The 25,179-nt window shown below is 48.7% G+C and overlaps 3 protein-coding genes across 6 annotated transcripts; 2 read left to right on the top strand and 1 right to left on the bottom strand.

Annotated features, from left to right (window-relative positions):
- Positions 1–2,345: 2,345 nt before the first annotated feature.
- On the top strand, positions 2,346–14,297 carry runx1t1 (RUNX1 partner transcriptional co-repressor 1). Of its 3 annotated transcripts, none has more exons than XM_085900892.1 (11): positions 2,346–2,409; positions 4,649–4,796; positions 5,430–5,689; positions 6,627–6,716; positions 7,334–7,515; positions 8,119–8,381; positions 8,711–8,811; positions 9,200–9,416; positions 9,659–9,727; positions 10,985–11,175; positions 11,329–14,297. In XM_085900892.1, exons 2-11 carry the CDS (start codon positions 4,679–4,681, stop codon positions 11,650–11,652), a joined length of 1,815 nt encoding a protein of 604 aa, XP_085757018.1. In that variant the 5' UTR covers positions 2,346–2,409; positions 4,649–4,678; the 3' UTR covers positions 11,653–14,297. The 3 variants fall into 3 exon arrangements, with proteins under 3 accessions (XP_085757018.1, XP_085757019.1, XP_085757017.1); XM_085900893.1 differs by having other exon boundaries at positions 8,116–8,381; positions 8,711–8,802; XM_085900891.1 differs by having other exon boundaries at positions 8,116–8,381.
- Positions 14,298–15,920: 1,623 nt separating this feature from the next.
- On the bottom strand, positions 15,921–18,233 carry otud6b (OTU deubiquitinase 6B). The gene is made up of 8 exons (XM_085900912.1): positions 17,993–18,233; positions 17,577–17,725; positions 17,436–17,513; positions 17,173–17,373; positions 16,939–17,047; positions 16,800–16,861; positions 16,364–16,470; positions 15,921–16,284 (listed from the first exon to the last, which is right to left on the bottom strand). The coding sequence occupies exons 1-8, from the start codon at positions 18,066–18,068 to the stop codon at positions 16,206–16,208; spliced, it is 861 nt and encodes a 286-aa protein (XP_085757038.1). The 5' UTR covers positions 18,069–18,233; the 3' UTR covers positions 15,921–16,205.
- Positions 18,234–18,979: 746 nt separating this feature from the next.
- Positions 18,980–24,347, top strand: kat2b (K(lysine) acetyltransferase 2B). Of its 2 annotated transcripts, none has more exons than XM_085901484.1 (18): positions 18,980–19,380; positions 20,176–20,305; positions 20,375–20,520; positions 20,614–20,700; positions 20,768–20,949; positions 21,017–21,208; positions 21,284–21,387; positions 21,523–21,648; positions 21,711–21,844; positions 21,919–22,130; positions 22,217–22,343; positions 22,409–22,519; positions 22,592–22,735; positions 22,862–22,976; positions 23,046–23,076; positions 23,153–23,216; positions 23,300–23,384; positions 23,450–24,347. In XM_085901484.1, the coding sequence occupies exons 1-18, from the start codon at positions 19,180–19,182 to the stop codon at positions 23,641–23,643; spliced, it is 2,385 nt and encodes a 794-aa protein (XP_085757610.1). In that variant the 5' UTR covers positions 18,980–19,179; the 3' UTR covers positions 23,644–24,347. The 2 variants fall into 2 exon arrangements, with proteins under 2 accessions (XP_085757610.1, XP_085757612.1); XM_085901486.1 differs by having other exon boundaries at positions 21,922–22,130; positions 23,450–24,346.
- Positions 24,348–25,179: the final 832 nt, after the last annotated feature.

Below are 25,179 nucleotides of genomic sequence, written 5' to 3'. Positions count from 1 at the left end.
AACATGTCAAGCTGACATGAAACGTGCCGTCTGCAATGAGCACGCTTGTTTCTCAAAGCAAGTCTTTTTATTAGCAAGCGTGGAGCACCTCTGTCGTGTTTTGTCATCCTGGCTTTTTTCTTTGTGTCTGCGTTATTGTTATGATGACATTTGTGGCAGCTCGCCTCCATTACCGGCGGCGGAAGAGCGCGTCGGCCTCGTTGGCTCGCAATCATCTCCTCTGGCAGAAATAGTGTTTTGTTGCCTTTTTTTTGTGCCCTCATGTGTGACAAGGACTAAACACGACGACATATGTTAATCAAGCGTCTGGATGGCAGCAGAATGCTGCGAGGGTGAGGGCGCCAATGACACCACAGAAGAAGCTGGGGGGGTGACAGGAAGTGGTTGGGGATCAATATCGGCGTCAATTAGTTGAACCGAGCGCGGCCTCCCCGATGCGCGTGACACGCTGGAAGAAGCAGTTATCGTATGTCACGTGGAGTAGTGTTTCCATGGCGACCGGGGTTGTTTTCCTCCCCGTTTTGGTGTTATTGTGTCATCTGAAATGTTTTTGTGGTGAAATGGATTTCTCACTAAATATTGTTTAGCGCCAGAAGGGGCTATTTTGCCGGCCGTGGTTTTGGAAAACTTTCCGCTTTTTCCAAACGGCGCCTCTAGTGGCAAGTGGGGAAAGTTCAGTTATTGGCTGTTGTCATTCAGCGTGGTACACGAGCCAAAAAATGACCGTGACAAAATGGGGTCAAGCATCGATAGAAACGCACTCCAATTGATATGAAACCATTGCAAAGAATAAAAGTGAGCAGTGGTGGGGTTTTTTTTTTTTTGTGCGAGTGTGATGTGTGATTTGGTGGGGGCCCGTGGAAGTTGGAGCAAGGGCAAGCCAACGCCAGCGGAGCGAGAAGTCGCTGGCGGTGCACAGATGGTGAGCTGTCAGCGCCCGCCCGCCCGCGCATGGGCGCGTGTGCGCATCTGCACCCTCCGAGCCGCAGATGGCGCTTTCAGCTGGAGGCAAATGCTTGACTTTGAGCTTTAAACGTCAATGCAAACGGCTCTGTTTGTCGACTTGTCCACTCGGGCCGTTACGCCTCCGACAGTACCGCCGCGCGTCTTTTTGCTCTGGAAGGGTGCGAGGGAGGTATTTTGGCCGCCCATCTGTGTGCGGCGAGCTTGCCGCTGTTTCCAAACACACACACACACACACACACAAACACGCACGTACCCAGCGCGAGGGGCTCTGTGCCAGACAAGCTGTTCGCTGGCTGGTGCTGGCGCGGCGCCAGAGCGAGTGGTGGCATCCATCTGTAGCTTTGCGGCACTCGGGTGGGACGCCGCAGCGGAGTCACAAAGCCGTGCACAGGCTTGTCCCAAACTTCTTTGGACAACAAAGTGGCCCGGTGTGACCCCGGCAAGTGGCGCTGGTCCGCAAAATGGAGGCACGCCTTTGGTTGGCGTAAAGGGTGCGCGACCTCAAGCCCGGAGGATTTGACCTCGTTGCCACAACGTATTCCTGAGGCTCGTCTGTGCGCCTCGTGCCAAGGAGCCGTGTTGACGTTGTTCACTCGGGAAGACAATTAGTCCAACGTGGGTCCGAGACAACGAGGCAACGTCTCATCGTCATCTCCTAACACTTTTTTAAAAAGTGTTTTTTTGCTCCAGATGGCAATGACAGACATCACATTTTTGGAATTGATTTATTTCAACAAAAACAGCAAAGGACACAACTGATGTTGGACACTACATATGTTTTGTTGGCATCGCGCACATCTGTGTGTGCGCGTGTGTATTGGTGTGTGTGTGAATGAAGGCTTTGGCGGCCATGTTTGTGTGTGTGTGTGTGTGTTAATATTTGTGCGATGGACCAGATGGTGTTCAGACCTTTGGCGTGCCATTGATGAATCTCCTTCTGTCTTTTTGCTGGCTCGGCACAGTGTAAACACTGCAGCAGAATGCACAAGATTTTATTACGCCCTCTCGCCTTGTTGTTTTTTTTTCCCACTTAACGTCAAAATGTAAATAACGCCCTCATATTGTGTTGCTTGTTGCTAACCCACCACAGTGGAGATGTGTCAAAATGTCCTCAGAAGAAAATCAATCATTTTGACAAAAACCCAAAACATAGATGAGAAATAACCAATAGTAATAATGAATGAATTGAATGAATTTTAAATGAGCTTGTTTGAAGTTGTCATTCACTAACTGGCAAATGATGTCACAAGGATTTATTGTTTGTTAGCAGATAAAAAGAAATGATGCGGCAAGGCTTTGTCGGCTGACACGTTCACGTGAGTTGGTGATGAAAGAGCTCATCATCCTGCCAAACGCTGTCGCCGTTGTTGCTGCTTGCAAAATTCCAGACCAGCGCCAACAAAATGTTCGAAGCCAATGTGAAAAGGTTTGGAGACAAAATCGGTAGGGGGAGGACTTTTATTCATTTAGGCTTTGCTTAGAATTGAGACTTAGATTGTACTAAGCCTTGGTAACAAACAATACAAAGTGGGTCAAACTAAAAAACGTTTTTGTAAATGAAATTAAATAAACCAAATTAACTGAATCTACATTTACTAAGCTAACCGAAAATCAAAACAAGCTCGGGTGTTTTCAAATGTTTTGTGCACAATATAACATAATTTTGCCTTTTTCTAGGTGTTTAGATTTTTTTTTCCTGCCTGAGGGGTGCGCCATTTTGGGACAAGGCTGCACTCCACAATTTGTTTGCATTTAAATCAATTTGCGTGTTTGACTTGGGATCGGGGATCGGGGACCGTTGACCTCGTGACCTCTGGGAATCTTCCGAGATGTTCATGTTTTGATCATGTTGGTTAAACATGATGATTTTTTTGGTGTGTTTTTGGGAGGTGCACCATTTTGCAATGTTGTGTTAGAGGCAGCCCTTGTTTGTTTGTTTGTTTGTTTGTTTTTTCAAAATTGCTGTAGCTACTTTCCGAGTGAGCGTCTTGTTGGCAGTGAGGCAGTCGGTGCTCCCTCTTGCATGGTTCCTTCATTGCAGCAGCGGCACCTTTGTTTGGTCGGACGAGTGATGCAACCCGCGTGTAACCACGGCAACGCGCGTGGCGAGCCGAGCCGGTGGGGCATCGAACCACCTTTCTTTGGCCGGGGGAATGATTTGGTAAACACGGGCGATCGTGTTCTAGCGCGGTGCATGCGAAGGGGCCCAACGGCTGATGTAAGGCCGGCAACATCCTGGTGGGGAGCAGCGGGCGTTCATGCTTCGTTTTTTAATCATTGTCCTAATGGTGGACCTGAAAGAGGCTTCGCTGGTTCTACTTCACTCAAAGGGATTCTGTGGTGCACACATCTTTGTAAGAATGTAACATTTGTACAATGATCACATGATTTATGATTTGTTGATTTATTTCTATTCCCCGCCTCGCAGTACGTGTAACAAAAAGCATGGCTTGCATGTCCAGCAACAATTCAGTAAGTGCATTTAATGAAGAGTCCCGCGGGATTGCACGGCAAACACTCGCGGCGGCGGCGGCCTCCATCAATAATTTGAAGTGGCCGCTCTCGTCCTTAATGGCGCGCGCGCGCCTTTCTTCCTCCGCGTCCATCAATTCCCCAGGCCGCAGCACTTCGGAGAAGTCGTAAAGCTACTTGAGCAAAGTCAAAGCTTTTCCCATTAAGGCTCGTCGATAGGCGGCCGGTCGGTCGGTCGGTCGGTCGGTCGGTCGGGGAGGGTCCCACGCCCCCTCTCACGCACGCACGCACGCACGCACGCACGCACGCACGCACGCACGCACGCACGCACGCACGCACGCACGCACGCACGCACGCACGCACGCAGATCCACTGGCCTCGGCCGGCCGCCTATATTAAATGGACGAGAGACGCGCGTTAAGCGCACTCGTTAAGTCTTAACATGCCGAGCGTGCCGTGCCAGCTTTTGTTTTCAAGGTTGTTTAAGGTGGACTTGTGAATTATGCATGGCACGCCTCCATGCGGACGAGCTGTCAGGAATATTCATCTCGGCGTCTAGCGATGAAAATCCAATGAAATTGTACGGCGGTCACACGACTTTAGAAGACGAGCCCAAGCTAGCAATATGAGGCTAACCTTGACATTTCAAAATGAATGGCAAAAATGACATTTTTCCTATGTGTGTTTTACCATTTTCAATATTTCGCTTCTTTTGCTAGCTAATTATTTGTCTTGGCCTCACGCTGACGTGTTTTTATGCCCCCCCCGTGTAAGGACTTTTGCCTCCTACGGCAGCTCGGTGATGAATCACTTTGGCTTCTCGTATGTTTTTCATCATTTTTCACGTTGCCGGCAGCCGGGCAAAAAGTACGAAAAGTACGAGTGAAATCATCCGCATCCGTCTGGGAAAAGGGCGCTCGCTGCTTTGGCTGCTTTGGCTGCTTTGGCTGCTTTGGCTGCTTTGGCTGCTTTGGCTGCTTTGGCTGCTTTGGCTGCTTTGGCTGCTTTGGCTGCTTTGGCTGCTTTGGCTGCTTTGGCTGCTTTGGCTGCTTTGGCTGCTCTGCGCTGCGCTGCAGTCCCAGCGCAAATCCTACTAAATTGGGACATCTTATTATTTTTACACCTGGAGATTTTTAGCGCAGGACCAAAATCATTGACATGGACATAATGCTGCGCTGCCTGGCCTTGATGCGCTTCCGTCTTCCTACAGGTCGCCCTGGGAAGCACTCCTCCCTCCACCATGCCCGACTCACCTGCGGACGTCAAGACGCAGTCCAGGTTAACCCCACCCGCCATGCCTCCCCCGCCCAGCACGCAAGGACCTCCCCCCCGAAACGGCTCCTACACCCCGACCAACCGTGAGTACATCCCACTTTTCCACATTTTGTACCGGGGACCATCAATGTGTGTTGCTTTGCCTGTTGACGTCACCCTCAACTTGAGATGCTAATGAAGACTTTCAAACTGCCAAAAGTCAGTTTTTCAAGGCTTGTCAAGGCTCATTCTGGCATTGTCATGCCCTACTCCAAGGAGTCACAGGCCAGTACTGACGTTCCTGGAGCCAATGAAAACATGAACATGGCAACATGGCGGAGGGAGGGAGGGAGGGAGGGGTGTTGGGGTGGGTTCTTATTTAGGAACTTTTTTTTCCTTCTTTCATTGATTTGCGGCTTGACTTGAACTGTTAGCAGATGTGTCTCATGTTTGGATGGCAGCCAGAGGAGGAGGCGCCATTTCCATCTCACTAAACATTCACACACAATTTGATTTACCCTCTAAAATCTTCTCAGTGCTATTTCAAAGAAGGGATGCCATTGCAATTTTTATGTCCAAAACTATTTTGTAATTCTACATTTTAATGACATATTTTGTCATCGTTAAGTTAGTTTGGTTCAGTCGTTTATTAGATTTTTATGCATGGCAAAATGATGAGCTAGTTTGGCTCTGTCAAGTGTCCAATTGTTGTTGTTGTTGTTTTTTTTTTTGTCAAGGTTTCTCCCCTCCCCTGGTGACAAACGGCAGCAGCAGCCACTCGCCCACGGCGCTGAACGGGGCGCCTTCGCCACCCAACGGCTACGGCAACGGGCCGGGCTCGTCTTCATCGTCGCTGGCCAATCAGCAGCTGCCGCCGGCGTGCGGCGCCCGGCAGCTGAGCAAGCTCAAGCGCTTTCTCACCACGCTGCAGCAGTTCGGCAACGACATCTCGCCCGAGATTGGCGAACGCGTGCGCACACTCGTCCTCGGATTGGTGGTGAGTCGCGCCCGCTTCGCGAGGCCACCCCGGCCTGACAGCCTTGATTCCCATTGAAAACACCATTGAGTGCAAGAAAGGAATCGAACGTCGGAATGCTATTTTTGGAAACTCCTGTTTGAGACATCCGCCCGTTTGGCTCGGCCATCTCGTTCCCTCCCTCCCTGCCTCCACCGCCGCTAATGAGGCGCTTTGGCGGCTCCGGGGAGGCGAGGCGAGGCGAGGCGCAATCTGCGCCGACAGATGCGACAAAATTCAGTGGTGGGAAATGACGGCGCCAAAGGAGGAGGAGGCAACGCGAATCCGTGTTTTGTTCCGTTTCCTCTCTTTTTTTTTCTTCTCGCTTCGGTGCACGCTGTCAATCATCTTCTGGTTGTGCTGCCGAGGGAGGCCCGCATGAGCTCAGAAATGGTCTTTGTTTGTTGAGGAGAATAAACCATCAAGTTTGATCTGTGTTTTGCAATTCCAACATCGGTGCGTCCCCTTGGAGTAAATGCCGGCCCATTTTGAAGCACTTGCCGTTCAAACTCCAAGCCGCTGTCATTTGTAACCTTGTTCGAGACCCCGCTTTGAAACGCCGTCCGTCCCTGATTTCTAGCGTACTTTGGAACCCCAAGTGACAATTTTACAAAAGAAAATGTGAGTACAAGTTGTGGTTGTTTAATGAGGATCGTAAACATGGACTTGTAAACAAAAGAAAGCCACTGATGTCAAACAAGCTCGCCGGCGTCTTGTTATCTTGTGCTGCGACTCCACTTGCTTGATTTATTTGTTTTTGTCCAAGAAAAGCAGATATTTGTTCCTCTCAATCCATGCTCCCATGTGCTTCCTGTTAGCGCGCACGCACGCACGCACGCACGCACGCTCTCCCAGCGAGGCCGATTCTCACTTAACGTCTTCCACATGGACATGTGTGTTTGTGTGTGCGTGTGTCCAGAATTCCACACTAACCATCGAGGAGTTCCACTGCAAACTGCATGAAGCCACCAACTTCCCCCTGCGACCTTTTGTCATCCCCTTCCTCAAGGTAACACCTTTGTCATTGTCTTAAGATGTACTTGAGCTTGGTTTTATTTAATTTTTTTCGGTCATTCCTTTAACCCAAATCTTTCTCAAGACTCGTTTCCGTCAACTCTGATCATTTGGTTGACGTCATTGGCAAGCAATCAGGAAAATGGCTGTCGTTTGCTGCTTATTCTTTTTTGGGTTTTTTCTCCATGGCTACTTTTCCTCCTCTCTTACTTCCCCCAAGTCTAAATTGAGTGTCTCCCCGCTGTGGGACTTTGAATGCCACTGAGCATATGGCAGGCGAGTGTGCTCGTGCGTGTGCGTGTTTATAGGTGCGCGGAAGCCCAGCTGCGGCAATGGCTGTATTTCACCATGCATGCTAATGTTAGCGCGCGCGGTGGGCTAAGCGAGCCTTCGCGTGGAACCCGAAGATTGCTCGGCACTTTACCGGGGGGGAGGGGGGAGACACCATTCGGCCTGCGGACAAAGTGATGAGGACTGGTCAACATCTGTCAAGACTTAATTAGTGCTTAGCATGCACTTTGATGTCCCTTTTTTAGATGGATCAAGAGATAAATACTTTCTCGATCCCGAGCGAGTCGGGCAACCTGAGATGTTTCTTTTTTGCCACTACAGGCCAACCTGCCGCTCCTGCAGCGTGAGCTCTTGCACTGCGCCCGTCTGGCCAAGCAGAACCCGGCGCAGTACCTGGCGCAGCACGAGCAGCTGCTGCTGGACACCGGCACCTCGTCGCCCGTGGACTCGGCCGACCTGCTACTCGACGTCAATGACAACGGCAAGAGGCGCACGCCCGACAGGTGGGCCGTCCGCTCAAACGACACTCGATACCGCTCTCCATCGTACGAGTGAGACGTTTCCGTCGTCCAGAATAATGCGTCAAATGCTGCACCTTGCATGTCAGTTGAGTGGTGCATCGCAGGAACTCAACCGTTCTGCAGACATCTCTGTGGACGGACGGACGGACGCATTGTTGCTACAGAGAGGGGGAAGTGAGCGTGGGGGCGGGGGGCGGAGGCTGGGGATGACAGAGGAGGGACACAGGAGGGTAAAGGAGCATATGGAGAGTCGTGGATGAGCATTAGGAGCCCATAAAAACAGCTCATTAACAAGTTCAATCTGTTCATGTGGGGGCGGGGGGGGGAGGGATTTAACTGTCAACACACACAAGCACCTGGCAACATTCATCTACTGCAAGAAAATCGGATGAAAGCGACTTGTGGGAATGAATATACTGCATGTACACGTGTGCATCTTTATACATGTTCGAATTTTGTTGTTAGTGGACCCGCGTTAGCGAATTGAATGCAAGAAAATGTGACCGTGCTTTACGACGAATGAACACCAGCGACACAATGCGGGTCAAGCGTGTTTGAAGTACACAATGTGTTCACGTCCAGAAGCAAAGAGAACGGCTTTGAGCGCGACGTAGCCCCGCACGCTCCCGACATCCATCCCAGCAAGCGGCCGTGCACTGTCAGCCCCGGCCAGCGCTTCAGCCCGTCCAACGGCGTGGCGTACCCGCCCAACGGGCTGGGCCCGCTACCCCCCCCGCCGCCGCCGCCGCCGCACTACCGGCTGGACGACATGGCCGCTGTCCACCACCATTACCGCCACCACCAGCCCACCAGTCACAGGGAGATCCGCGAGAGGGCCCGAGCCATGGGTACGTGGGTCCGCTTTGTGTGGTGTCCGATTCAATTGCTTTTCATGTGTGGCGTACACACACACACACACACACACACACACACAGAGCCACACTTCTGAAGATGGAGTAAGCCCAACATAGTTTGTTGTTTGAAGCGCAACAAACTGCTGCAAAGCCCGTCCGTCACTAACATGAATAAGCCCTTTTCAACTTTTGGACTCTGCTGTAGCAGCATCCACAGGTTCCGAGCGTCGCACGGCGTTTGCATCACTTCGACTGAATCGTGTTTTAATCACGGGCCGCCTGCCGGAGCTTCAGCTTGCCTTTGTGCGCGGGTCTCCTTGCAGGCATTCACGGCGCGGGGGGCCGCCAGGACGAGGTGATCGACCACCGGCTGACGGACAGGGAGTGGGCTGAGGAGTGGAAGCACCTTGACCATGTAAGAAAAGTAATACAACATTTTTTTTCTATTTTCTCACTGCTCATCACGGCAATGGCCAAGCACTTTGTTTTGTCCCTTTTGCTCCGGATTTGCTGCAACAATTTTATATTCACTTTGAATTATTTCATCTCATTTATTCATGATCACTCGACACATCTGTCAATCACAATCTTTTGGTTGCGTTACAAAATACATTTGTCTTTTTGATTGTACTCGTTTACTATGTGGATATTGTCTGGTTGTTACACAGCAGATCTTATGTTTTGAAAAACTAAAATGAGTTAAAATATTTTCATGAATAGCTGAATTGAATATTGATATTGACCATGATGATGAAGGCAATCTTTTTTTTTTTGCTGGCCATGTCAACCTGATGTCTTGCGGTGTCCCACAGTTGCTCAACTGCATCATGGACATGGTGGAGAAGACGCGGCGCTCGCTAACGGTGCTGCGACGCTGCCAGGAGGCCGACCGCGAGGAGCTCAACTACTGGATCCGGCGCTACACCGACGCCGAGGAGCTCAAGAAAAGCGCCGCTTCTGCCGCCGCCGCCGCTTCCAGTGGCCAGTCCAGGCAGCAGAGCCCTGCAGCGCAGGACAACACCACAGCAGGTTGCTTTACAATTTTATTGGTCTGCAATATTTGAAAGTGGCATTCCACAAGGCCTTTGTCATTTATTGCTATGCTACGTTGTCCAGCTTTACCCTTCAATAAGCTTGACCAAATACACTGGTATGGTCTTTGTATGTGTGGCTCTCATGTCCTTGTGCTGTTTTCTACGATAGCGGACCAGATTGTTGTGTCTTCATGTGCATGTAGCAGGTATTGGCTAATGACACTACGTGTTTGTCAGACATTCACAGAGAGCTTCTGCATCGGCCTGTTTCTGGCTACGTCCCTGAAGAGATCTGGAAGAAAGCGGGTGAGCCACACACACACACACACACACACACACACACACACACACACACACACACACACACACACACTTTCTTATTGCCTCTCGGCGGGTGTGCCAGCCATCTTGCCTGGTAGAAAGCGCAGGTGATTCTAACTCAGAGTTGAGCGAGGAGGAGGAAATGTCTTTTCGAATCCCCCCTATTCTTGTGATCATGTGAGATTGCTGGGGGGGGGTTTTTTTCTTATAAAAATTTGACCCAATTTTTGTCATTTTGACCATTTTCCCTTGGTCTTTTTTGTTTTAACATGCAACTATAATCCTATTTTTTTCTCCTACTTTATTCTTGTTAATTGATTTCACGTTATATCTAGAAAAAATTCCCATTATACTACTTTATTGTGGATTTTTTTGATGTCTATTTTTTTCTCCTTTGTCGTATGACATTATTCCTCATCAACTGACGCATTTGTATTTGCTATTTTTCTACACGAGTTGCCGATCACGACTGCGTCCGAGCCGCAGACGAGCGCTTTTCCATTTGCTGAACGCAAATGGCGCGGCCGAGTAATATGCATTTAAATTGAATCTGGTGTCACTTCCGTCAGCGTAATGGCAATTGCACTTCAGCCGCCAGCGCTGGCAGGGAAGAAAAGAGCCTCCATTTTGATGAGCGCAAAAAAACGTGCTGGAATTGGAAAAACAAGTGTAAGGCCATTAAGTTAAGTGAGAGTGTTTCCGCACAGAATGATGTCGTTATCTTCTTTTTTTGCTACACCGCGGTTTCACGCCGGGCTTTTGGTTTTGCCCTACGGGGTGATTGCAAAATATTTTCTTGTTTGTTTTTGTTTGACAACAATGGCAAGCGAGTGAGTGAGGAGACGATGGATCTGTTGGGAAAACGTTTACAGTTGGTGATAAATATTCAAGCGCCTTTCGTCGCTCGCCGGCCGGCCGGGCCGGGCCTCGGGGACGTCGCGATGGAAATGCATCATTTAAATAGAAATTGCCTCATTTGCATATGCAATTAGTTTAGTTGCGGGCTTGGTGGGAGCGACAGCAAGGCAACGGCACAATTAGTCGCATTCTGGCGAATGCAAAACAAAAACATTTTGGACGCAGAAATGGATGTGTAAAGATCCAATGCGACACAAAGCAAAATGAATGATAGCTTTTTCTATCAACCATTGTTTTTCTCGTATGATACATACGTTAGGACTCAATTCACATTTTCAAATCTTGCGTACGGACTGACTTTGTGTCTCTGCATACTCCTTCCAGAGGAGGCAGTGAACGAGGTGAAGCGTCAGGCGGTGTCGGAACTGCAGAAGGCCGTGTCAGAGGCCGAGCGCAAGGCCCACGAGATGATCAGCGGCGAGCGTGCCAAGATGGAGCGGACGGTGGCCGAGGTCAAGCGACAGGCAGCCGAGGACGCGCTCGCTATCATCAACCAGCAGGAGGACTCCAGCGAGGTCAGAAAAAACAAAGTTGCCTAACAAAAATTTGTGAATAAAAATGTCAGTATTTCACTGGACAGTCAGCTAAGTGAGCTAACAAATGTCATGTCAGTGCCATGCATTTCTTTATCCTCTGTGAAGAACCGTGTGTGTGTTTTGTTCGCGCAGAGCTGCTGGAACTGCGGGCGCAAAGCCAGCGAGACGTGCAGCGGCTGCAACACGGCTCGCTACTGTGGCTCCTTCTGCCAACACAAAGACTGGGAGAAGCACCACCACGTCTGCGGGCAAACCCTGCAAGCCCAGCCGCCAGCACCGCAGCAGCAGCACGGGGGAGCCGCTGCTGCCACCGCCCCCCAGACCCCCGCCCCCCTCAGCTCATCGGCCTGCACCCCCAGCAGCTGCGCCGGCAGTCCGGCCCCCACGCCACCGGCCGCCCCCCGCTCTGCCACCCCGGGCACGCCGTCGTCATCCTCCGCCCCGGACGGCCACTAGAGGGAGCCACATACCTCTCAGCGTGATGTGGGTCATATTGACCCGCCTTGACTTTAACAGCAAAGATATTCTTTGCTGCCAGTGAATTTGAATGTAAATAGACGCTGGCTTTTGACTCCTCGTCGTCGCGCTCGTTCTCGTCACCGCTATTCTTGTCGTGTTTTTCTTGTATAACGGAGCAGAGACAGCGAGCGGCATTGTCCCGCCCCGCTAAAAGTCGGATCTGAGTCAACCACTGACAATATATTCAACAAAGGCAAAGTTGCTGTATTGTCTCAATGCATTCTCGGCCAAAGTGAAAAGGCACTTGTGGTCATTCTGGCCGTCTTGCGGACAGTTCACGTTTGGAGTCTGCGGTTGTCTCAGATGGGCTGCTGGAGTTTTCATTCTCTATTCTCGATCGGATGACTCGTGCCCTCCCTGGATTATGACATTTTTTTTTCCCACCAAATAGCAAAGATATTCAACTTTCCCTTTTTTTCCTCACTCAAAACACCTACAATGGAATACGGAGGAATTTGCAAGGACCTTCCAAGACGGTCCAAAATCCCAGTTGGCAAACTACGGAATACAAGTCCACAAGAACGCAATCTTCAGAAAGTCATCACATTTCAAATCGGTGCTCTTTGCTTCCCTTTACGTGTGTTTGAGTCTCGAGTCCTGGTCCAAAAAATGTGTACAATTTTGACAGTAGACCACAAGACGAGAATATTTTCATTTCTTGACGTTGGTTTCATGTGACGCGTATGTACGAGCTGACCTTCCTCTTCATGTGAATAATCGCTTGCAACATCTCAGAGCTGCTACTCGAATCCGAGCCAGATTTTTTTTTTTTCTGTGAACTAGTGCAGTAATGCAAACTGTTATTATTTATATTTGTTTTTCGAAAACCGAAATGTATTTGCACTGTGGTGGCTGTTCCTTATGGAGCATGCAGATTTTTTTCTTTCTGTATGTTAGCGTCAACACATTTTGACAACTCCCGCCACCCTCCATTTTTTCAACATCATAGCTACGCTTGGTTCTTCTCACGATAGACAATGGCGCATGTTGGTCGATATTTGGGATTTTGTAGAAAAATGACAAAACTGGAGAACAAAAAGTCATTTAAAAAAAACACATTTTCCAAATTGCGTATCCTCTGATTGAGAGCTTTAACACTGCAATGTACCAGGTTACGCACCCGCCCACACACACACACACACACACACACACACACACACACACACACACACACACACACACACACACACACGTTAAAAAAAGCCAAAGATTAACCTCGAGCACCAAATCATTATTTTTCCTCCCCCGACGAAACTGGTGACAGGTTGCCAAGCGTCTTCAACTGAATTATTTGAGCAATAATGATGAAAATTGCCGCAACTTTTTTTTTTTTGTCTATTTGCAGGCATTTTCTCTTTCCGCACCCAAATTTTGCTTTAAGTGGCTTGGTTGATTCTTTCCGTAGTTGCTTATTTTCATTTGACAATGCCAGTAAGCAGTTGCCAGTGCTTTGCCACCAATGTCTACCATACCTGACACACAAACACTTGGTGCCGCACACACACACACACACACACAAACACACACATGCACACACGGCCCATGCATGCACGTGCAACAAAATGTAACCTCAGATGAACGTTGTTCCAGTGCATTGCTGAAGGCTTAAAAGTGTCCAAAAAGGTGTCTGACACCTCCGAAGCTGTGAAAAATGAAAACAGCCCGGCTGTTTTCAACATCTTTGTTTTTAGTAGCGACTAACGTGGGTTTGAAAAAAAAAAGAAAAGAAAAACACAAAAAATTTGCTTAAATTCTTTTGATATTTTACTGCCGCTGCAAGTTTCACTCTACCTCTTTTCCACTACTTCTGGTCTTTTATTTAAAAAACAACAGGAAAAAAAGAACTCAACCCAAAGTGGAAGCTCATACAGCTGTGCAAAACCATCTTGCTAACAATGCAGACCTCGTCAAGTTGGGTTTTTATCCAACATTTTTGTCTACGTCAACACCTGTAAAAAAAAACAAAAAAATGGCCTCAAAAGATTATTGTTGTTCTTTACTCCCGAAGAAACCTATTCATAATGTTGTGATGTTACAAGACCAAAAGGACACACAAAAAAGACATTCCCAAAATCTAGTTTCTAGCTGGGTCCGAATCGCCAACCCTCCGGTTTCTACTCTCGGGCCTGAGCCGCAGCTGCCACATTCTCTGAAACTGGTATTACGGCAATGTTCGTTTTTCTTCGACGTATTTCAGTTTTTCTTAATGAGTGTCATTTCTTAAAAGTCCCCCAAAATGGTAAATGTCAGTCGCATTCATCCGGAGCTGTTTTTTTTTTTGCGGGTGGAAGGATTTCATTTTGATTTCATTTCTTAAGAAATTGATTCAAAGAAAAAAAAAAATGAAACAAAGAAAAAAAAAAATGTGGTTGTGCAATAGTGGAGACCACAGCTCGAGAAAGAGAGCTTTCGCAGTCTACTATGTCAGAACTGTGCTTTTCTTGTCGACTTGGTTTTTGCGTTCTTTTTCTTGTTCTGATGATTGCTTTTGGAGGCTGTAAACTAAATGGTCTGTCAGTCTGTGAAACTTTGCAGTATCATGCTGGTATTGATGTTCTCTCTACGGTGTAATAAAATATCTTATTACCTGCTCTGTTGTGGCATGCAACTTTTAAAACAAAACTTTAGGGATGTAACTGAAGTTATTGTAGGTCATCCTAAAAAATGAAATTCCAACACTTGGGCAATTCAATAGAGCAACTCAAAAATTGAAAACAACTCAAACCAAACAAATAGTCTTATTTTCAAAAGGCTTTAGCAGCCATACCTGGGGTGTGGTTTTAAAAGAAACCCCGTGGGGACTAAGCGGTTCAGAGGATGGATGATGGATGGATGGATGGATGGATGGATGGATGGATGGATGGATGGATGGATGGATGGATGGATGGATGGATGGATGGATGGATGGATGGATGGATGGATGGATGGATGGATGGATGGATGGATGGATGGATGGATGGATCACTTTCATTTTTGTCTTTAAAAATAAATTGAAGTTAAAAATTTGGTGGAAATTAATTTTTTTTAAGTCTAGCGAGACATACACTTTCTTGCTTGTTCTTATTCCATCCATCCATCCATCCATCCATCCATCCATCCATTTTCTGAACGGCTTGGTCCCCACGTTATTCCAGCTTCATTTATTCCTACTACAAATGAAGCATCTTGTCTTTGTGACGCAACATCTTCGAACGCCTACTGCTTTTCTCCGGGCAGGGAAAAAAAACAAAAGAACTGCGCCACATTCCTCCGCTCAAAGCTCATTGGGAGCGTCTTATCGCCGCCTGACAGACACTCACTCGTATGAACCGGCAAGAGGTCGCGGCACCAGCCGATAAGGACGCCCAAATGGATTTTCCCCCAACAATTTGCAGCAAGCGTGATAAGCAGGTGAAGCGTGCCATCAGCTGCCTTTGAAAAGAAGAAGGGTCAGAAGTTACCAAATATCCACCTATAACTGGCCTTAAATTAACCTCTGGGGGAGGGGGGGTAACGTCTTACCCTTAATAAACCAGCTTTGAATCTACTGTAGATGGGGCAACAAAGCATTTGTATGAAAAACATTCTGCTTTCTAATAAACAATTTGCTTATCATAAATTCCTGCCCTAGTGCCATTGTTCTTCCCTTTGTTCGCCCCCAACCTCATCCCTCGAGTCAGCGAAAGACTCACACTGCCCCCTAGCGGCCTTCTAATGGCCCTGCACCGTCAATAATGCAGAAAAGCTCTCCACGCCTGACCGACACTGGATTTTTTTTTTGATGCTAGCAGGACTGCTGGGCATCAATCATCACTTTGACACGTCTGAGATTGAAACTTGAGGAGAACGTTTTAGCCGACAAGCCGTCTGTAAATTGATGCAGTCACAATTATACTCCGTCGCTCAGCGCTTCAATTCTAATCAATGAATGCCTCGACCTTCTCTTTTTTCACTTTTCTTTTTTGTCTCTCTCCGCTCTGAGATTTCTCATGCAGTTTGCACGGGATGTACGGCTCCCCTGCTGTTAACCAGTCCAAAGCCATTAGTTTCTGGCTTTGTAATTAAATGCATGCATTATGCATGAGGCCTACGCTCATTCGACACGAGCGTGGAAGGGAAATTAATTCATCCAGAAATTAATTGGCACGTGTACTTTCCGTCATTTCAAGACGGGGCAAGATAGTACCCCCTCGAGCCCTACATTGAAATATCATCAGAGAAAAATACACGGTCGCTATAAATCTCTCGCACGCTGACATTGCCGTCAATTTATTACAATCGCGATGAATTCGAGGAGATTTTGTGCACATTGCAAGTTTTGTTTTCAGATAGAAATCAAGTGCAGTGCTTCTTTTATTTGTGTTTCTGAATCAAAAATAGGATGAACCGAAGGGACATAGATCCATAGGTCACATTTGGAAAACGACTCATCTGAATTTGTTTAGGATTCCCAGAAGTTGTCCATGACAGCATTTCACGTACTGGGCAGCAGAGGGCGACAAAGTTGTCTCTCAGATGTGGTTAGCCGGCTCCTTGAGCCGCTCCACGGAATTGTAGTGCTCTCCCAGCTCATATGCGTGACGCATGTAGCTGCAAAGTCACACACACACACAAACAGATGAGCTAGCAAAACCTAACAAAAAATATCATTTTCTTTGGAAGAACTCACATCAGAGTGATGGCGTCGCCGGTGTGCTCCTCACCGATGGTGATGGGCGGCGAATCAGCCTGAATGACTTCGATGGGACATTGCAGGACTTTGCTCAGTGCTTGGAGCTGCTTGCAGACAAGGACGGATTATTAACTGTCTAACGGTCTTTTGACAGAAGTGAAAGACCATTTACTGTTTATCATATAAAATACATACAAATACATATTTTAAAAAATGCAAAATGTAAAACACTCAAAGCATGTATAAATCATCGTCAGACTAAAATAGACTAATTATATTTATAGAAAAAAAACTTGTACCTAGAGTATTAAGAATTGACAAAATTGAGTACGGCAAATATGAATCCTAGTGAGCCTCTTCCCTGCCTGCTTGACAATAATTTAAAAACTGACAAATTTAACTTGACATTAAAAAAAAAAAAATTCAGACTCACTTCCAGTTGTCCACCCCATGCTACTGTGTGCTCCACATCGTGACAGTATTTCTCAAAGTCCTCTGCAAGACAATTGGCACATTCTCATTCCTTACCAAAGTAACAGATGACTTGCGTCATCTGTTGCATTTTTTGATACCTGCAGTGTACATGTCGCCCGTGTCAGGGTTGCTGAGAAAAGGCAGAAAGTCGTCGGCGTGGCTCCTCATGTGTGCCGCCGTCTGACACCGCAGATCCTTCACGCTCAACTTGGACATGGACAGAATGCAACAATCTCAAAAAGAAAAACAAAAAAAAAACCTCAACTGCAGCTGGGTGAGGCCAGAACATCAGCTTGGTATACATTACAGAGTGGAACAGTGTAAAGTTATACCTCGTGTCGCCGCACCAGCTGGTCTTGTATGGCGCGATACATGCAGTGGCCATCAGAGGAGATCTCCTTGATCTGAAGACCTCGCGCCGCCAGCTTCTCCGCCAGCTTGACACCCTCCATGTGGCGCTCACCCTGCAGGTTTTGCACCTCGGCCTCAGCAATCCTGGTCTCGCGCTCGCGTTCCTGGGCAGCCTTCTTGTCCTGGAAACACAGCTCAGTAAGGGACGCCTTAGGGAGTGCTAATTGTCGTATTTGGAGCTCACCCTTCTCTTCTGGGCTTTGGTGATGCGAGGCTGCACCTCAATCGTCAGTGCCTCCACTCCATTCATTGCCTGTTGGACCTGGATAGAATATTTGCAGTGTAAAAAAAAAAATGACTTTCATGACTTGTATGCATCTTGTACCTTTGCGCTAGACGTAGACATGAGTTGCCGCAGCTCCTCGTCGTGATTCTGATCCAGCTCAGCCTCCATCGTGCCGATCTCCTCCGTCATCTGCTTCCGCCTCTTCTTATCGTTTTTGGGAATACTGTTTTTCATGCTCTGGATTTTGGCTGCCAAAATAATACCAAAGGTTGAGTCAATTTCCTGAAAAGTGGGCATTGAAAATACACAGGTCTAAGCATTACAGCACAACATCCTGCATTTATATAATAACGATACTTTCTGGACACTCAATTCATTTTAACATTATGCATCATTTTAAAATCATGTAATGACATGCTTAAAACATATGTCGTCATATGGGCACTATAAAAATAGTCAGTGTGGAATGAACACGTTAGGCTTAAAACATTCACATAGAAGAATGCAATATTTACCTTGCAAGTCCTTCTTCTCCCTGCGTTGCCGCTTCAATAGCCTCTCCTCCGGCGTTTCGACATCTTCCTCGTCCATGATAAAATATTCCGGGTTTTTTGTGTGCTATGGGAAATTATTCATAATACTACATGTTATATGTTTCGAAGGTTGAAATCAGACAGACCACAATACAGTTTAAATGGTTGAATGAGACGATCAACAGAACGTGTTGTGTGGGGGAGGGTTTACTTCCGGATCTTTTTCTTTGTTGGTCGCAACCGTGATGACAAATGGTCACAGCGCCTTTCTGGCTGGATGCGGTAGCACAGGCGCCAACTAGGATTTGCGTTCTTGTAAGGGGGTGACAAATCTGACATTTTTAGATGACATTTTCCTCTGAATAATAGGGGGGTATACTTACTTAACCTAAAAATCCTAAAGAGATGTGTTCTCGTGATCCTAACCCTTTTCTGACTGCACTTTCCACATTCAATTACAAGTTCGACCATCATTCTTCAGAATCTTTTTGAGTAAAAAAATGATTTTCATTCTTTAAAAAGAAAACACTTTTTCCCCAATATAAAATTTCTTAATAACTTTGATAACATGTTTTTCTTTTCTTTGATTTATTGACATATGTTCCATTTACTGTCAAAAAGTATAATAAAGTTGGTGGTGAAAAAAAGTGTAACCCATTTAAAAATACGACATTGTCAGCGACATAACATAACAACTTAAGTCATAATTCAATGTTTTTTTTGGGGGGGGAGATAAGAACGCACATTATTTTTTTGTAACAGAAGTCATAAAACGTCGACCAGATGTATGACGCGAAATGAAAATGACCCAATAAAAAATAGCGGTGTGTGCTGTATTAAGGAAAAAAAATCCATTAATTTATCCGTCCTTCAAAATAGTCGTGTAAAACGTACATGTCTACTTTTGGGCCTGCTTGACCTTGAGGCGTAAGCGAGGCGAACGCTGTTATCGGTTCCCTCGCGTACCCACGGCGCCCCCCATAGGCAGAAAATGGAAGCGCGCTCTCGACATGGAAAAGAATGACGAGCGCCATGTCTGATCCTCCGCTGGCGGACTAGGGCAGGCGGCGGCGAGAGAGGCGCTCGGTCCCCGGTGGACGACCTCCGGCACCGGTGGGAGGAGGGGGTGGACCTGGGGGCGTCGCTCCCCCTCCGTCGGGATCGGCACCATGGCCGACAACGCAGGGATTCAGCAGGGCTCGCCGGCCATCGGCGCCGCGGGCTCGACTCCCGCCGCTCCGGGCCCGGGGGGCGCCGAGGGCTCCGGGGCCACCGGAAGCTCCGCGCGGATCAGCGTCAAGAAGGCGCAGCTCGGCACGTCGCCTCGCCACAAGAAGCTCGAGAAGCTCGGAGTCTATTCGTCCTGCAAGGTGGGCTCCGTATTTTCGTGATCCTCCCCCTCCAAGGAAGGAGTCGTGTTCGCTTTTCTTGATTTTTCCTTCCTTTCCACATCTACCTACCGCGCTAGCTGCAAATCGATACAAGCCATTAGCACCATGCAGGTTTGAAAGAAAAACAAAGCAAGATTTGTGATGATTTTGACCAGAGTTCCCAAAGCGGGCCTTCCTTCTGCAGGCTTGGTTTTACACGGGGGGCGGGCCGCGAGTGCTTTAAAAGGGCTTCATAACAAAGCGCATTCTAGGTGCTCCGCTATTCTTTGCACACCAAGTGGCGTTTAGGAGTGTCGACTGGGGAATACGATTATTTGGAGGTTTTTTTTACAGACGCGGCTTTTGTTTTGACAGGCTGACAGCTGCAGGCTGGGGGGGGGGGGGGGGGGTTTGTTGTTGTTTCCACGAGCATGCGCACTAGCACCTTACGCCTGACACTTGACAGGACGGACACGTTTGAAAAGAGAGCAACAAAAGGGCAATTCATAACTTACAAAAAAAGCTTTTAGGTAAGCTTACGATGACTTTGAAATATGCAATATTTGCTCAAGTGGAATAAAAAATTGCCCCTGTTGTTTCAAGGAAAAAACATGAACAATTTGTATTTATTCAACAAAGATTCTATCCAATCTAATGGATGATGGCAGTACTGGTGGAGACTTTGGGGATTTTTTTATTTCGACATTCTCTGCCCCGGCTTGCGTCAGGAATAAAATGACTGTTTCTCAGCGTTTTCCTAAACAATTTGTTTATGTGCCGTTTATGTGCATGTAGGCAGAGGGCGGGTGCAAGTGCAACGGCTGGAAGAGTCAGAACCCGGCGGTCACGCCGCCACGCGGCGAGCAGCAGCAGCCAGCCGCCGGCAACCTGCGCCAGCCCTGCCGCAGCTGCACGCATGCTTTGGGTGCGTGCCTTTGTCAAGAGGCCCAACACGCCCGTCATGTGACCCTTTGGGTTTTTTTTTTCCTCCCAGGGGATCACGTGAGCCACCTAGAGCATGTCCCTGAGGACGAGATTAATCGTCTGCTGGGTTTGGTGCTGGACGTGGAGTACTTGTACACTTGCGTGCACAAGGAGGAGGACGCAGACACCAAGCAGGTCTACTTCTCCCTCTTCAAAGTAAGCGTACTCCAGCGCCTCGGAATTGACTTTTTATAGGTTTTTTGCATTTGAGCTAAAGGCGAGCTGCTATCGTGCGTGTTTCTCTGTCAGCTCCTGAGGAAATGCATCCTCCAAATGGGCAAGCCCACGCTGGAAGCGCAGGAGACTCCGCCTTTCGAGAGACCCAGCATCGAGCAGGTAGCCGGACCGGCGCCGGCGAGCGGCCCCGCGTATATTTCTAACGTCCGCTATGCTCGGGCTGCAGGGCGTCAACAATTTTGTCCAGTACAAATTCAGCCACCTGCCGTCCAAAGAGCATCAGACCATCGTGGAGCTAGCCAAGATGTTCCTCAAGCAGATCAACTGCTGGCAGCTGGAGACGCCATCGCAGAGGCGCCAGAGACTCTCCGACGACGACGCGGCCGGATACAAGGCCAACTACACCAGGTGGCCACGCTCGCTGGTGTCTACGGACCGAGTCACGTCGCTCACTCGGCTGGTTTGTCCGTGGCAGGTGGCTGTGCTACAGCAACGTGCCGCGTTTCTGCGACAGCCTGCCGCGCCACGAGACCACGCAGATCTTTGGCCGCACGCTGCTGCGCTCCGTCTTTACCGTCATGCGCAAGCAGCTGCTGGAGCAGGCCAGGCAGGAGAAGGACAAACTGCCGCCCGAAAAGAGGACGCTCATCCTCACGCACTTTCCCAAGTCAGAGCGCCATAAGTCAAAGCGTCGGCCCGGGCCTGTCTTTGGTTGGCTAACGGCAACTGGTTGCCTTTTCAGGTTCCTGTCCATGCTGGAGGAGGAAGTCTACAGCCACAGCTCCCCCATCTGGAACCAACACTTCTTGTCAGGGGCCCCCGGGGCTCAAATTGCCGTCCATACCGGTAAGCCGCACAGAATAGGTCTCTCCGTGTGCTAGAAACAACAAAAAGACATTTTTTAAAGCAGTGTCAAAACTTGATGCTAGATTAGCCACAAATTTGCTCACGTTCGCTAATCCACCTGTACCCTCTCTTTAGTCGTCAGTGCGCCCCCGGTGGCCAGGCCCTTGTACTACAGCATCAGCCCCACGTCGTCCGTGGACCTTTCGAGCGGCGCCGTTAGTCCTGCCGGGAAAACACAGACGGTTCTGGAGCCGAGTCCCGGTACGATAACATCACGAGTCCTCCTTGCCCGCCATGCTTCCACTTTGCACATTCTTTTATAGCAGCCGCTGAGAAGCGCAAGCTCTCGGAGCCCCTCCCCCAAGAGGAGAACAAGAGGCCCAGAGTGGTGGGAGACATCCCCATGGAGCTCATCAACGAGGTGATGGCCACCATCGCGGACCCCGCCATCCCAGAGGTCAGCACCGGGGCGCCGCCAAATGGAAACAAAAAGGCTTTTTCCCGGCGGCAACGGTCCTTTTGTTTGCTCAGCAGACGGGCCTGCTGTCGGCCCACTCGGCGCGCGACGAAGCGGCCCGCCTGGAGGAGCGGCGAGGCGTGATCGAGTTCCACGTCATCGGCAACTCGCTGCACCAGAAGCCCAACAAGAGGATTCTCATGTGGCTGGTGGGCTTGCAGAACGTCTTCTCGCACCAGCTGCCACGCATGCCCAAGGAGTACATCACGCGCCTTGTCTTTGACCCGTGAGTGGCTGCCTGGCCCGGCCCGGCCCGGCCCGGCCCGGCCCCCAAGCATCATCACTCGCTGGCCTTTTGCTTTCTTTGGACAGGAAGCACAAGACGCTGTCGCTGATCAAGGACGGCCGCGTGATCGGCGGAATCTGCTTCCGGATGTTTCCGTCCCAAGGCTTCACCGAAATTGTTTTCTGCGCCGTCAGCTCCAACGAGCAGGTCAAGGTACGAGGGATTCTGAGCGGCAAATGTCCTTCGCCAATACGAGTGCGCGGCGGTTGTCTCGTCAGGGGTACGGCACCCACCTGATGAACCACCTGAAGGAGTATCACATCAAGCACCGCATCCTCAACTTCCTCACCTACGCCGACGAGTACGCCATCGGATACTTCAAGAAGCAGGTTGCCTCTTAACCAGGCTCGCTGACGCGTCGCCCCGCTCACCCCGCCCCTCCCTCCCTCCCTCCCTCCCAGGGCTTCTCCAAGGACATAAAGGTGCCTAAGGCCAAGTACGTGGGCTACATCAAGGACTACGAGGGAGCCACGCTCATGGGCTGCGAGCTCAACCCCAGCATTCCCTACACTGAGTTCTCCGTCATCATCAAGAAGCAAAAAGAGGCGAGTCTCAAAGCCAGGCTACGGCTCTCAAATGAAGCTTCAAAATCACCTCTGAACTTCGGCTTTGGCTTTCAAAGTGACGCGTGCAAATGTGACTCGGTGTTCCTCGTTTCCGCACCGTTCCAGATCATCAGGAAGCTGATCGAGAGGAAGCAGGTCCAGATCCGCAAGGTCTACCCGGGCCTTTCCTGCTTCAAGGACGGCGTCAGGCAGATTCCCATCGAGAGCATCCCCGGCATCCGTGCGTCCGCTTCCGTGTCTCGACGCCCGCCGTCCCTCTTTTGACCTCTCGTGTGTCTCTGTTGCGCAGGTGAAACTGGTTGGAAGCCGCCGGCCAGAGGGTGAGTGACGCCAGCGCCGCCACGCACGCTGTCAGCGCCGCGCTAGCCGGGCCAACAATTTCCGCCTCCGCCGTAGGAAGGACGTGAAGGACGCCGAGCAGCTGTACGGCGCGCTCAAGAACATCCTGCAGCACGTCAAGGTGACTCGCTCGCACGCACGCACGCACGCCGTACACGTAGCGCGTGCTCAGCTCTCATCATCGCCATCGACGCCGCCTTGCAGAGTCACCAGAACGCTTGGCCCTTCATGGAGCCGGTCAAGAAGACGGAGGCGCCGGGCTACTACCAAGTCATCCGCTTCCCCATGGGTGAGTCCGAGATACGTCTGCGCTAGCGACACCAATGAAGAGCGAGACATTTCAACCCATCGCAGACCTGAAGACCATGAGCGAGCGGCTCAAGAGTCGCTACTACACCACGCGCAAGCTCTTCATGGCTGACATGCAACGCGTCTTCACCAACTGCCGCGAGTACAACCCGCCTGAGAGCGAGTACTACAAGTGCGCCAACCTCCTAGAGAAGTTCTTCTTCACCAAGATCAAGGAGTCCGGCCTCATCGACAAGTAGGCGGTCCTGCCAAAACACGGCGGGCGGCGAGCGGTTAGGCTCTTCCCCTTTCATATAGGGCCGCCGTGCGACTATCTCAAATTGCACTTTTTCTTCCATTAGCTCGAGCATTTTGCTTTCTCGACAGTTTGACTGCTGTTTAACCAATTCGAGTAAGTCTTAATTTATTTTCTCTTTGTGCTGCAGCTAGAGATTGACAACTTTATACTTTGTGCAATACTGTGTGGTTTCTCTGTTTTGTATTAAGGAAGGCAAAAGGCATTTTTCTAAGAGGCGCTCTTTGTACAGTTTGGTTTTAACGACGGCAGTATTAGTCGCTTTTTTTAGACGCAATTAAATGAAAAGGCTTCTTGAAAAGATTGCGTCGTGTTTATTGAGTATCTTTCACACGATCTCTTTACAATTTGAAACGACTACCAAACTAGTGAAAACTTGAAACTTGGGATAATTACAAAAGCCACATCTTTTTTCATTCTTATTGTGTTTGTGTGTGGGGCAATAACAGATGGCTGTTTTTTTCCCAGCTAAATGCAAAATGATTAAATCGATTTTTTTCCCACTCACAAAACTTCCACATAAAATAAATTCATAACAAACCAAGACCCAAGTGAAATTATCATGGGCTTTGTATGAATACTGTTGCCAATTTACAAAATAAAATATGTGTTTATGTTGCAATTTCCACAGACATCTTGGCATTTTTAAATTGAAGACTGTCCATGATCCTTACAGTTACCGTACTTTTCGGACTATAAGTCGTGGTTTTTTTTTTTTTTTCATAGTTTGGGTGGGGGGGGCGAATTATACTGACGAGCGAATTATACTGAGGAGCGACTTATAAAGTGGAGTCTTGGTTTTCGAACACAATCCGTTCCAGAAGGCTGTTCGAGAAGTGAATTGTTCAAATTCCGAATTCAAATTCCTTGTTCTTTGAGTTTTTCCTTGCACTTTTGGGAGCTCCAGATCAGGGGAAAATAATTGTCAATTGTTTGTCTATGTGAAGCCCTTTGAGACTGCTAGTGATTTAGGGCTATACAAATCAACTTGACTTTACTTGATATAACTATATTGTAGCGTTAACAAAGTACCAGGAAAGACGTGGGTTTGGTAAACGGCTCTTTGTTTAACAAAACAAGAGTTCAACGAGCCAACAACTACTGAACTTCCATCCACGGAGGTGGAAGAGAGCTCCATAAATAGGACCGGGCGTGCGTAAACTCTTCGTCCTTCGTGTCACTTACAAACAAAGCCGCTAATGATGCCGGTAGTACGTGGGGCCCTTTGTCATCTTCGTCATCCCGTGATCGAATCCTTTGCCCTTTATGTAAACAACCGCCGCGCAGCACAGGTGACGTCACTTGCAGTTCAAATGACAGTAATCCCTTGCTACATCACACTTTTTTTATTGCGGATTTTTGAATTTGGAAAATTTGTGAAAAGAATCACATATAAGTCGTTCCCCCCCCTCCCCAACGCAAACTATGACAAAAACCGCGACTTATAGTCCGAAAATTACGGTATATGTTTTTTTTTTTT

The sequence above is a fragment of the Syngnathus leptorhynchus genome, chromosome 20 (assembly GCF_054491065.1).
Source record: "Syngnathus leptorhynchus isolate UIUO chromosome 20, UIUO_Slep, whole genome shotgun sequence".
Classification (NCBI taxonomy): Eukaryota; Metazoa; Chordata; class Actinopteri; order Syngnathiformes; family Syngnathidae; genus Syngnathus; species Syngnathus leptorhynchus.
This window is presented reverse-complemented; position numbering and strand designations above follow the sequence as displayed.